The sequence below is a fragment of the Neomonachus schauinslandi genome, chromosome 1 (genome assembly GCF_002201575.2).
Source record: "Neomonachus schauinslandi chromosome 1, ASM220157v2, whole genome shotgun sequence".
Classification (NCBI taxonomy): Eukaryota; Metazoa; Chordata; class Mammalia; order Carnivora; family Phocidae; genus Neomonachus; species Neomonachus schauinslandi.
The window spans coordinates 172,753,556-172,767,190 of NC_058403.1; the positions used below are offsets into that span (position 1 = coordinate 172,753,556).

At 38.9% G+C, this 13,635-nt stretch overlaps 1 protein-coding gene across 1 annotated transcript in view; it reads right to left on the minus strand.

Moving 5' to 3' along the window:
• The window catches only part of CHL1 (cell adhesion molecule L1 like), a 209,000-nt gene that overhangs the window by 18,507 nt on the left and 176,858 nt on the right, over nt 1–13,635 (minus strand). The window contains exons 18-20 of the mRNA XM_021694896.1: nt 11,465–11,566; nt 11,051–11,248; nt 3,258–3,328 (exon numbers count right to left, since the gene is read on the minus strand). Of these exons, the coding sequence (XP_021550571.1) occupies nt 3,258–3,328; nt 11,051–11,248; nt 11,465–11,566 (371 nt within the window). The remainder of the gene's footprint in view (nt 1–3,257; nt 3,329–11,050; nt 11,249–11,464; nt 11,567–13,635) is intronic.

Here is a 13,635-nt window from a genome sequence, read left to right on the forward strand (position 1 = left end):
TAAGCAGTAAGAAGCCCACAATTTAGATGCCTTGATTATGCCCTTGTGATTAAATCTCACTGTTCATATATGAAAGAATTTACTAAGAAATTCCACAGAGGATTTTTGCTTTTGTCTATGCTTTCCTCTATACTCTACTTTTTTACTCCCAAAGAGCTGGAAGATACAGAAAGGACATGATCATGAATTGTATGGTTGTGAAAGAGATTTCCTGCGACTTTTCAGTCAGAACTATTTCTACCTGACTCCATCCATCCTTCTCCATCTGCCTTCCAAGAGAAGAGAGAGATTGAGTAAATCTTTATTTCTGGATAATACGCATGTTATACATTAGTGCCTAGAAGATATAGCTCCTCTCTCTAATAAAATAATTCCCCAGCTTCTTGACTATTTCTTTAAGAGAGAGTCCTCCCCACCCCCTAACCCCATCCCCACTTCCACTTTCTTTTGCTGAAAATTTAATGAAGGAATTTCTAGTATAGGGAATTGGTTATTTCCACTTTAGTTTTTTTAATTAAGCAAAATTTTAATTTAATTAATGTGATTTAAATCACCTGTTTCATTTCAAAAATGGGAATATGCATTCCAATGAATCATATATAGACTACATAAAAAAAATGTGACTTAAGTCCTAGATTATAAGGTTCACTTATATAAACAGTAATTTTGTCTATATATATATGAGTAATTCAATAATATCATATATATCGGGGAGCCTGGGTGACTTAGTCGGTTAAGCATCAATCAGACTCTTGATTTCCACTCAGGTCATGTTTTCAGGGTCGTGAGATGGAGCCCCGCCCCAGGCTCTGCACTGGGGGTGTGGAGCCTGCTTAAGATTCTCTCTCTCCCTCTGGCCCTCCTCCCACTGCTTGCTCTCTCTCTCAAAATAATAAAATAAAATAAAATGAAATGAAATAAATAAAATAAATAAAATAAATAAAATAAAATAATGTCATATACAATGTTTTCTTACAGAATTTGCAATGCTTCTTGACTCAATCTAAGTTACTAAAATATTTTTAGATGGACTGGTTGGAATTAGGTTGAAAGTAATGCTGTACCAGGAAAACAATTTCAAGTCTATGCTAACTCCAAGGTGAATATTTAAATTAGCTACGAGAAAAAAAATCAAAACAAAACCTTTCTGAAATTTCACATCATTATTTATACTTTGCATTCTAAGTTTTGCACCAAGATAATTTTCACTACCATACAGATATAAATCCACCAGGGGCTTTAGCAGTGCCCAGATGAATCCGGCCACAAGCTTTTAGTTTCATACTGCAATCTGGAATTACAAATTCCTTCAGTCTCTACCAACAATAAATGAGTACAAATAAAATTATTCAATTTACACATGTTTTGTTCCAAGGAAAGGAGCTACATTTAATAAAACTCTCCTGTAAATTTTAAAATAAAACTGCCACCATAACTAACACTTTTAAGAAAAATCTTATCTAAATTACCAGGCCCTTTGGTGCCTAGACTCCGGAAGAAACAGCAGGAGAATTTTGTATTTGCTTTCAGACAACGGGCAACAAAATCACAGCAAATTCTTAAACAGGCCCCCAACAAAGATAGCAGACCAGAGGAGCCAAAGCAGAGGTTGGAGTGGGAGTCCTCTTTTCATCACTGACTGAGCGCATGACATCTGGGGAAGGTCATTAAAATGAGAGTCCCAGCATCTCTCTATGAAATGTAAGGCCGATACCATCCAGCTCCTGTCTCCCTTCTGAAGGAGTGCTGAGGATTAATGAGCTGATGTTGGTGGAACATGGTGTGCTTCTCTGAGGAACTGACCTGATAATTACATACTATTATTTTCAGCTAACCAGTTATATCATCTATCTTATGGAAATTGCTAGGGAACTTAAGAGAGAAAAAGACAGACACTCTACAAGAATGAGATATTAACATAATTTCAGATTATAAATTAAGCAATTATGAAGACAGTGTGGTAGCAAATATATGTGGCCACAAATTCAAGGAAAGAAATTATATTCTTGAATATACTTAGATTCTGTGTATTACCAATTTTTTTCCAATTTTAAATTTGCAAAACTTAATTTCACTGAAGTGGGAAAAGTGGGTTAGTGTTGATATAAAAATACTGAGTGAAAAAAAAATCAGACTAAACTTTATACATCCTAAAATTCTTCCCAAAATCGTATCTGGAAAGGGGTTTAGAAATAAATTAGTATATTCCCACATAAATTCAAAAATGTTCTACATTTGGGGCACCTGGGTGGCTCAGTAATTAGGCGTCTACCTTCGGCTCAGGTCATGATCCCAGGGTCCTGGGATCAAGCCCTGCATCGGGCTCCCTGCTCAGCGGGGAGCCTGCTTCTCCCTCCCCTACTCCCCCTGCTTGTGTTCCCTCTCTCGCTGTCTCTCTCTCTGTCAAATAAATAATATGTAAAATTCAATGAATTTAAGGTTGGAAGTCTATTATTAATCAGAATGTCTGAATGGTAATCTATATTCAAGTAGGTTAAATTATTTGCTCATGAATATGTCCACAGAGAGGCGGAGAAACTTACCCATTGTTACAGAAGGAATTTAGAAATGACACTCAAAACAATTAAAGTTCTCTGAACAGATATAAAATTTTACACCAAATTCAAAGACAAAAGTCTATTTCATAACCTTTAATAGAAATATGTAAAGGGGTGAAAAGTGCAATTTGAAGTCCAAAGACACCTATGGTAGGTTTGTTGATTTCTAGTGGTATTCTAGCAGTATGGTGACAGGCAAGACGGCCTACCACCCTGACCTCAGTTCCTATATCTAGAAAAAGGCATTAATGACAAAGCTGTTCTCAGAAAAGAGCACACAAAATGCTTAATAGTGCTTAAAAGGAGTGGTTATTTATTTGTCAGATACCCTTCTGATATGCATAATATTTATTAGACCATGTACTAAAATTTAGGAAAGTTTTTCAGTATTTTTTGAACAAGAGACGATTTAGAATATTGGTTGTAAAAATACTAGGAATCTGAAACTTTTGATAATGGATTGCAATTAAATCAACCTGTATAACCTTCCTTACATTATTTACCACCGTTTAACTATATCTCATAACATTCTAATCACAATGATCTGTAAAATATACAAATGAAATATATTTATAAAACATACAAATCTTATATCTTTGTTCTGAAAAAATATTTTTCTATCATTACACTTAGCATGCAGACCTAAAAGAAAGAAAAAAAGAACACAAAGTAGTGTATAACACATTAGAGAATACACACCTCCCATTTTATAATCATTTCCTTGGGTTGAGAGGCTTGAACCCTTATGTTTTGTGGATTCTTCTCTGGAGCTGAAAAATTGTAAGTATTAAAATTACTTTTTGCAATTTTATGGTCCATAGATAAATCAGCATATCATCCCACCTCCCCCTAAATCAGATTTTTAAATAACTTTGATCGTATTCATTTATTTCTATCTGGCCCAGTTTGTAAAGACTTTTCACCAGCTTTATTGAGAGACAACTGACATAAAACACTGTGTAAATTTAAGGTATACAATGTAATAGTTTCATATAAGTGTGTGTGTTTATAGATCTGTGTTTGTACATATATATATATATATATATATCTCCAATCTATAGATAGACATTTTATATTTATGTGTATATATTGTAAAATGATTACCACCATAAGGCTAGTTAATACATCCATGGCCTCACAAAGGCGGCTTTTAAATATATATTTTATTTAAAGGAGTAAAATCATATGCATGAAGTGATATTATTATTATTCAATGGGAAGTAGAAGATTTACTTTAGATATTCATTTTAAAACTGCTCTTTAAGTTTTTCAACCTGCTTTTTTAAAAATAATCCTAAACCTACTTTTTTATCCTTTTTTTTTTTTTTTTTTTTAAGATTTTATTTATTTGACAGAGAGAGACACAGCGAGAGAGGGAACACAAGCAGGGGGAGTGGGAGAGGGAGAAGCAGCCTTCCCGCGGAGCTGGGAGCCCGATGCGGGGCTTGATCCCAGGACCCCGCGATCATGACCTGAGCCGAAGGCAGGCGCTTAACAACTGAGCCACCCAGGCGCCCCTATCCTTTTTTTTTTAAGATTTTATTTATTTATTTGACAGAGAGAGAGACACACACACAATGAGAGAGGGAACATAAGCAGGGGGAGTGGGAGAGGGAGAAGCAGGCTCCTGGCTGAGCAGAGAGCCAGATGCAGGGCTCGATCCCAGGACCCTGGGATCATGACCTGAGCTGAAGGCAGATGCTTAACGACTGAGCCACCCAGGTGCCCCCTAAACCTACTTTTTAAATATACGTTTTAATTTTAAACCTGCTTTCCTTTTTCTCTTAGAATTATTGTTAGAAATGTGTGTTGTGAATATCTGCCTCTAAGCTAATAAAATTAAACATTATCATGTATTAATTTCAACAGCCAACTGTTAGGGACAACAAAAAGGTAACAGCAGATAATGTGCCCATGAAATATATTCAAATGGATCCATTTAATAAGAAAGGGCTAAGTGTAGTTTTAGTGCCAAATGCAACTTACATTTCAATCACACAAGTATCTGATTCAGTCACTATCTCTTCTTGCTTTTTCCTCAATCAAATATGGAAATTATACCCTAGCTTATTTATTTTGCCCCAGGGAAAAAAACAATAATACCATACTATGATCACATTGTTGACCAATGACAATTAAGTAACACAAATTTTAGTATTAATCATTCTTGAGATTTAAAGAAAAATCCTGGAAATTTAGATAGGTATCAGATATCTATTTAGATATTGAGAAACAATAAATACAGTAAATGTATAAAAGTAATGATATGAAATGATTAAGGTGCCTACAATGAATAAAATGTTTTATTTCAGAAAGTTGAATAAAGGAGAGAAGGAAAGATGGCGGAGGAGTAGGGGAGCCTACTTCAACTGGTCCCCAGAATTGAGCTGGATATCTACCAGACCACTCTGAGCACCCACGAAACCAGCCTGAAATGTAAGAAGATCTGGATCTCTACAAACAGAATATCGCAGGCAGTTGGTTTTGAGGTACAAAGCAGGGAGCCGTGATTCCACGGGCAGATTTCAGAGGATAAACGGCAGCGTGAGGGAGCCTGGCCGTGGGGATCCTGCACCACCGGTGAGCGACAGCCTCACGCGCTGGGGACGGGGCTCAGACTCACAGACCAGTAGCAGTGGGGAAAGGACTTTAGGGCAGCCCCGGGGGTGGAAACCCAGAGTGGCGGGTCACGTGTGCGAACTGGGAGTGGCTGGCGGTTTTAGAAGCACAAAGGGCAGAGACGTGCCCCGACCTGGAGGCAGGACTGGGAGCGCTGCGGAGGGGCGCACAACCCAGGACGCTGCAGTTTATAGCGGCACGGACAGAAACGGAGACAGTGTGGCCTGGAGAGCTCACTGAAGAACAGACTGAGGTCTCTCTGCTCTGAGGCAGAGGGTTGGAAACGGTCTCTTCTGCTCTGACTCGCGGAAGAGACATGGAAAGCCGCCAGGGAAAGGCGCCAGAGAACGAAAACCCCCAAAACTGATTCCCGCTGAGCCCATCCCCCACCACAGGGGTGCAGGGCAACTCCGCCCAAACAGGGTTGCCTGAGTAACAGCAGGGCAGGCCCCTTCCCCAGAAGACAGGCTGGGAAAATAAGAGACCAGCAACCCTAAGGTCCCTAGAAAACAGGTGCATCTTGCTTGGGTTCTGGTCAATAATTTGGACTCTATACATTCCCTCAACCACCCATCAACAGAATGAGTAGAAGGAGGAACCCCCAAAATAGAAAAGACTCAGAGATTATGACTTATGCTGCAGATTTACAAATGGATGCAGATATAACCAAGATGTCAGAGATGGAATTCAGGCTAGCAATTGTGAAGACAATTAATGGCAACATAGATCTCTAAGGGCAGAAATGAAAGCTGAATTGGCAGAACTTAAAAATGCTATCAGTGAGATCCAATCCAATCTAGATAATCTAACAGCTAGAGTAAGTGAGGCAGAAGAACAAATAAGTGACCTGGAAGACAATATAATAGATAAAAAGGGAAAAGAGGAGGTCAGGGAAAAACAACTCAGAATCCATGAAAATAGAATCAGAGAAATAAGTGACACCATGAGGCGTTCCAATGTCAGAATAATTGGAATCCCGGAGGGACTGGAGAGAGAGAGAGGACTAGAAGATGTATTTGAGCAAATCGTAGCTGAGAACTTCCCTAATCTGGGGAATGAAACAAACAATCCCGTCCCAGAGGCAGAGAGGACCCCTCCCAAGATCAAGGAAAACAGGCCAACACCCCGGCATGTAATAGTAAAACTTGCAAATCTTAGAACCAAGGAAACCATCTTAAGGGCAGTTAGGGGGAAGAGATTCCTTACGTACAGAGGGAGGAACATCAGAATAACGTCAGACCTATCCACAGAGACCTGGCAAGCCAGAAAGGCCTGGCAAGACATATTCAGAGTACTAAATGAGAAGAACATGCAGCCAAGAATACTTTATCCAGCAAGGCTTTCATTTAGAATGGATGGAGAGATGCAGAGCTTCCACGACCGGCAGAAGTTGAAAGAATATGTGACCGCTAAGCTGGCCCTGCAAGAAATATTAAGGGGGGTTCTATAAAAGGAGAAAGCCCCCAAGAGTGATATACAACAGAAATTTACAGGGACAATCTATAAAAACAATGTCTTCACAGGCAACATGATGACAATTAATTCATATCTTTCAATAATCACTCTCAACGTCAATGGCCTAAATGCTCCCATAAAACAGCACAGGGTTGCAGATTGGATAAAAAGACAGGACCCATCCATATGCTGCCTACAAGAGACTCATTTTGAACCTAAAGATACATCCAGACTGAAAGTGAAAGGATGGAGATCCATCTTCCATGCCAGCGAACCTCAAAAGAAAGCTGGGGTAGCAATTCTTACAACAGACAAATTAGATTTTAAACTATAGTCTGTAATTAGAGACACAGAAGGACACTATATCATTCTTAAAGGGTCTATCCAACAAGAAGATCTAACAATTGTAAATACCTATGCCCCCAACATGGGAGCAGCCATCTACATAAGCCAACTGTTAACCAAAATAAAGAGTCATATTGATAACAATACATTAATTGTAGGAGACCTCAATACTCCACTCTCAGAAATGGACAGATCATCTAAGCAGAAAATCAACAAGGAAACAAGAGCTTTGAATGATACATTGGACCAGATGGACGTCATAGATATTTACAGAACATTCGACCGTAAAACAACAGAATACTCATTCTTCTTGAGCACACATGGAACTTTCTCCAGAATAGACCACATACTGGGTCACAAATCAGGAACTAGAGAAAAAGCAACAAACGATGCCTAAGCCACGCCTTAGAAGAGAAATCATTAAAATTAAAGCAGAGATCAATGTATTAGAAACCAGAAACACAGTAGATCAGATCAACGAAACTAGAAGTTGGTTCTTTGAAAGAATTAATAAGATTGATAAACCACTGGCCAGACTTATCCAAAAGAAAAGAGAAAGGACCCAAATTAATAAAATTATGAATGAAAAGGGAGAGATCACAACTAACACCAAGGAAATAGAAACAATTATTAGAAATTATTATCAACAACTATATGCCAATAAACTGAGCAATCTGGATGAAATGGAGGCTTTCCTGGAAACCTATAAGCTGCCAAGACTGACAGAGGAAGAAACTGACAACCTGAATAGGCCAATAACCACTAACGATTTTGAAGCAGTGATCAAAAACCTCCCAAAAAACAAGAGTCCAGGGCCTGATGGATTCCCTGGGGAATTCTACCAAACATTCAAAGAAGAAATAATACCTATTCTACTGAAGCTGTTTCAAAAAATAGAAACAGAAGGAAAACTTCCAAACTCATTCTATGAGGCCAGCATTACTTTAATCCCCAAACCAGGCAAAGATCCCATCAAAAAGGAGAATTTCGGATCAATATCCCTGATGAATATGGATTCCAAAATCCTCAACAAAATCCTAGCTAATAGGATCCAACAATACATTAAAAGGATCATTCACCACGACCAAGTGGGATTTATCCCCGGGATGCAAGGGTGGTTCAACATTCGCAAATCAATCAATGTGATAGAACACATTAATAAGAGGAGGGAGAAGAACCACATGGTCCTCTCAATTGGTGCAGAAAAAGCATTTGACAAAATACAACATCCTTTCCTGATTAAAACTCTTCAGAGTATAGGGATAGAGGGAACATTCCTCAAGTTCATAAAATCCATCTATGAAAAACCCACAACGAATATCATCCTCAATGGGGAAAAGCTGAGAGCCTTTCCCTTAAGATCAGGAACACGTCAAGGATGCCCACTCTCACCACTATTGTTCAACATAGTACTAGAAGTCCTAGCAACAGCATTCAGACAACAAAAAGAAATAACAGGTATTCAAATTGGCAAAGAAGTCAAACTCTCTCTTTTCGCAGACAACATGATACTTTATGTGGAAAACCCAAAAGACTCCACCCCCAAATTACTAGAACTCATACAGCAATTCAGTAATGTGGCAGGATACAAAATCAATGCACAGAAATCAGTTGCTTTCTTAAACACTAACAACACAACTGTAGAAAGAGAAATTAAAGAAACAATTCCATTTACAATAGCACCAAAAACCCTAAGATACCTCGGAATAAACCTAACCAAAGAGGTAAAGGATCTATACTCTAGGAACTACAGAACACTCATGAAAGAAATTGAAGAATACACAAAAAGATGGAAAAATATTCCATGCTCATGGATCGGAAGAATAAATATTGTTAAAATGTCTATGCTACCCAGGCAATCTACACCTTCAATGCCATCCCGATCAAAATTCCAATGACATGTTTCAAAGTGCTGGAACAAACAATCCTAAAATTTGTATGGAATCAGAAAAGACCCCAAATCACCAAGGAAATGTTGAAAAAGAAAAACAAAGCTGGGGGCATCACGTTGCCCGATTTCAAGCTATATTACAAAGCTGTGATCACCAAGACAGCATGGTATTGGTACAAAAACAGACATACAGACCAATGGAACAGAATAGAGAACCCAGATATGGACCCTCAACACTATGGTCAAACAATCTTTGACAAAGCAGGAAAAAACATGCAATGGAAAAAAGACAGTCTCTTCAATAAATGATGCTGGGAAAATTGGACAGCCACATGCAGAAGAATGAAACTCGACCATTCTCTAACACCATTCACAAAGATAAACTCAAAGTGGATGAAAGACCTCAATGTGAGACAGGAATCTATCAAAATCCTAGAGGAGAACATAGGCAGTAACCTCTTTGACATCGGCCACAGCAACTTCTTTCAAGATACATCTCCAAAAGCTAGTGAAACAAAAGCAAAAATGAACTTTTGGGACTTCATCAAGATAAAAAGCTTCTGCACAGCAAAGGAAACAGTCAACAAAACAAAGAGGCAACCCACAGAATGGGAGAAGATATTTGCAAATGACACTACAGATAAAGGGCTGGTATCCAAGATCTATAAAGAACTTCTCAAACTCAATACCCCCCAAAAAAATAATCAAGTCAAAAAGTGGGCAGAAGAGATGAACAGACACTTCTCTGAAGAAGACATACAAATGGCTAACAAACACATGAAAAAATGTTCAACATCATTAGCCATCAGGGAAATTCAAATCAAAACCACACTGAGATACCACCTTACACCAGTTAGAATGGCAAAAATGGACAAGGAAAGAAACAACAAATGTTGGAGAGGTTGTGGAGAAAGGGGAACCCTCTTACACTGTTGGTGGGAATGCAAGTTGGTACAGCCACTTTGGAAAACAGTGTGGAGGTTCCTCAAAAATTTAAAAATAGAGCTACCCTATGACCCAGCAATTGCACTACTGGGTATTTACCCCAAAGACACAGATGTAGTGAAAAGAAGAGCCATATGCACCCCAATGTTCATAGCAGCAATGTCCGCAATAGCCAAACTGTGGAAAGAGCCGAGATGCCCTTCAACAGATGAATGGATAAAGAAGATGTGGTCCATATATAGAATGGAATATCACTCAGCCATCAGAAAGGATGAATACCCAACTTTTACATCAACATGGATGGGACTGGAGGAGATTATGCTAAGTGAAATAAGTCAAGCAGAGAAAGTCAATTATCGTATGGTTTCACTTATTTGTGGAACATAAGAATAGCATGGAGGACATCAGGAGAAGGAAGGGAAAAATGAAGGGGGTGGAAATCGGAGGGAGAGATGAACCATGAGAGACTATGGACTCTGAGAAACAAACAAGGTTTTAGAGGGGAGGGGGGCCTGGTGATGGGTTAGCCTGGTGATGGGTATTAAGGAGGGCACGTACTGCATGGAGCACTGGGTGTTATACGAAAACAATGGATCGTGGATCACCACCTCAAAAACTAATGATGACTAACATAACCTAATAAAATAAAAAAAAATCATAAAAAAAAAGAAAGTTGAATAAAAAGAAAAAGGGAGAAAGCTGACTTTCTATATACTCAACCTCAGTTTATAACATACTTGATATCTGATTTTAACTTGATACTTATCTATCACAAATAACTCAAAGAGTAATGTTTGCCCATATACCTCCCTGTAATCTCCTGCTCTCTATCAAACATATATACTGCTTATGAATCTGATGTACTTTGAATATTTGTGTGCTGTCAGTTCACAGAACTTTTCAAGCTCTCTAGGAGGAGAAATCTAAAACCCTATACCTTCAGCGCCTGGGTGCCTCAGTCAGTTAAGCGTCTGCCTTCAGCTGGGTTCATGATCCCAGGATCCTGGGATCCAGTCCTGCGTCGGGATCCCTGCTCAGTGGGGAGTTTGCTTCTCCCTCTACACCTCCCCCCTGCTCATGATCTCTCTCCCGCTCTCTCTCTCTCTCAGATAAATAAATAAAATCTTTAAAAAATAAAAAAATAAAACCTTATACCACACTATCAGTCTTTTTCTAAAGAAGTTGAAATATGGAGAAAACTAAAATATTTTCTCAGAAAATATGAGAAGCCACATACCTGCTGGAGGTGTTTCATGATGGTCTGACGGCTGGCTGGGTTGGCTTCTCCCTACTTCATTCACGGCTATGACCCTGAACTGGTATCTGACGTATGGAGCCAAAGATAGTGTGACTATTGTTTCTTTGCCCTGGACTCTAGCCAATTCCTCCCATCGACCAGGTTCTTCTTTATTTCCTTCAAATTCAACAATATACTCTGGCAGTAGAAAGTAGAAGCATAGGGAAAAAAAAAATCAAAAACATTAGAATGGATTTAGTATTTTTAAGTTACACTAACATTTACACACAGTATAAAAGTTTTAAAGGATGTTTTAAGAAGGATAATCTAGCAACTGTGGTAAAAAAAAAATGGCTTGAATATTAATTTTGACTCAGGAGTGTAAGGAGCATAGTTATCCCAAGTCCTCCGTACCGCTAATATGGCTATTGTGGTCATCTCCAGCTTCCCATGTCAGCCGAACACTCCTGTTCTGTCTTTCAGACAATTGTAGGTTTTCTGGTGGATCTGGAACATCTAATTAATAATAAAAATGAAAGTAAGGAGAATGCAGATCATGCCTTTGTCTACCCCATTTCCTCACCAAGGCACATTGCTACCCCCCTTTCTCTCTGGGCCCTGGTCTCCAGGCCCAATCATCCACTTCTCAGCAGACCTTCTGGCTCTTTTTTTTTTTTTTTTTAAGATTTTATTTATTTATTAGAGAGAGAGAGAGCACAAGCTAGGGGAGAGGCAGAGAGAGAGAGAGAGAAACCGGCTCCGCACGAAGCAGGGAGACCAACACAGGGCTCGATCCCAGGACCCAAGGATCATGACCCAAGCCAAAGGCAGACACCCAACCAACTGAGCCACCCAGGCACCCCAACCCTTCTGGCTCTATTTCAAATGCAGCTTCCTGCACATCTACTCCCTTCTATAATATTCTCACCCTCTACTCTGATTCCAGTTCTCAAAGGGCATCCTTGACCATGGGTATCAAAGTTCTTTTAGGAGTAGTTATTAGCAATGAAGATTTGGGGAACCTAGGTGGTGCATTTGGTTGGACAGCCGACTCTTGGTTTCAGCTCAGGTCGTGATCTCAGGGTCATGAGATTGAGCTCCGGCCCCGTGCTCAGCAGGGAGTCCACTTAAGTTTCTCTTTCCCTCTCCTTCTGCCCCTCGCCCTGCTCTCTCTCTCTTTCTCAAAAATAAATAAATAAATCTTTAAAAATAAATGAAGATTGGGGCGACTGGGTGGCTCAGCCGTTAAGTGTCTGCCTTCGGCTCAGGTCATGATCCCAGGGTCCTGGGATGGAGCCCCGCATTGGGCTCCTTACTCTATGGGAGCCTGCTTCTCCCTCTCCCACTCCCCTGCAGTGTTCCCTCTCTCGCTGTGTCTCTCTCTATCAAACAAATAAATAAAATCTTTTAAAAAAATAAAAAATAAATAAAAATAAAAACAAATGAAGATTTATTTCTGGACCCTATATCTCTCTGGCATACTAAAGGAGCTGGGTCCAGGAATCTGCATTTCTAAACAACTGCCCTGGGTTATAATTATGCACAATTTTGAGAAACATGATCTACCTCAAGTGGATCAGTGTCTTTCAGCTCATATGCTTATTTATATGCCTGATTCATTTCCTGTATATGACAGATCTTCAAGAGTAGGGACTGCATTTTATTAATATTTGCATCACCAACAGTGCTTTGCATATAAATGTTTTGTGACTAAATGAATAAGTGAAAAGCATATTATCACTTCAATCATGCATGTAATTACCATATTAGAGCAATAAAATTAGGTCCTGTGACTATAGGAAAATAAGATAAAGAACATGAACTCAGGCTTTCTTTTCTGCATGCTCTGGATTTTTATTGTAATTTCTAACAATGAATTCTCAGTACATTATAGCAACTTTTATACTCTCTTGGCCTAGAGTTTTGAAAGAGTAGGAAGGCAGTTTATATTGGAAGAGAAAAATTTGGCACTGACAAATACTGTCTCAGAAACTAGAAAACTGAGTAGGTGATGACTTTTTTTAAGTTTTTATTTAAATTGCACTTAGCTAACATACAATGTAATATTAGTTTCAGGTGTACAAAATAGTGACTCAATACTCTTATACATCACAACCAATGCCCTCCTTAATCCCCTTCACCTATTTGACCCATTCCACCCACCCACCTCCCTTCTGGTAACCATCAGTTTGTCCTCTATAGTTAAAAGTCTATTTCTTGGTTTGCCTCTCTCTCTTTTTTTCCCCCTTTGCTCATTTGTTTTGTTTCTTAAATTCCACATATGAATGAAAAGGTATCGTATGTCTTTCTCGGACTTATTTTGCTTAACATAATACTCTCTAGCCCACCCATGTTGCTGCAAATGGCAAGATTTCATTCCTTTTTATGGCTGAGTAATTATATGTATGTATATGTATACACACACACACACACACACTACTTCCTTTTTACCCATTGATTAGTTGATGGACACTTGGGGCGCGTATATCCTTTTAATTTAGTATTTTTGTATTCTTTGGGTAAATACCTACTAGTGTGATTGCTGGATTGTAGGATAGCTCTATTTTTAGTTTTTTGAGGAATGT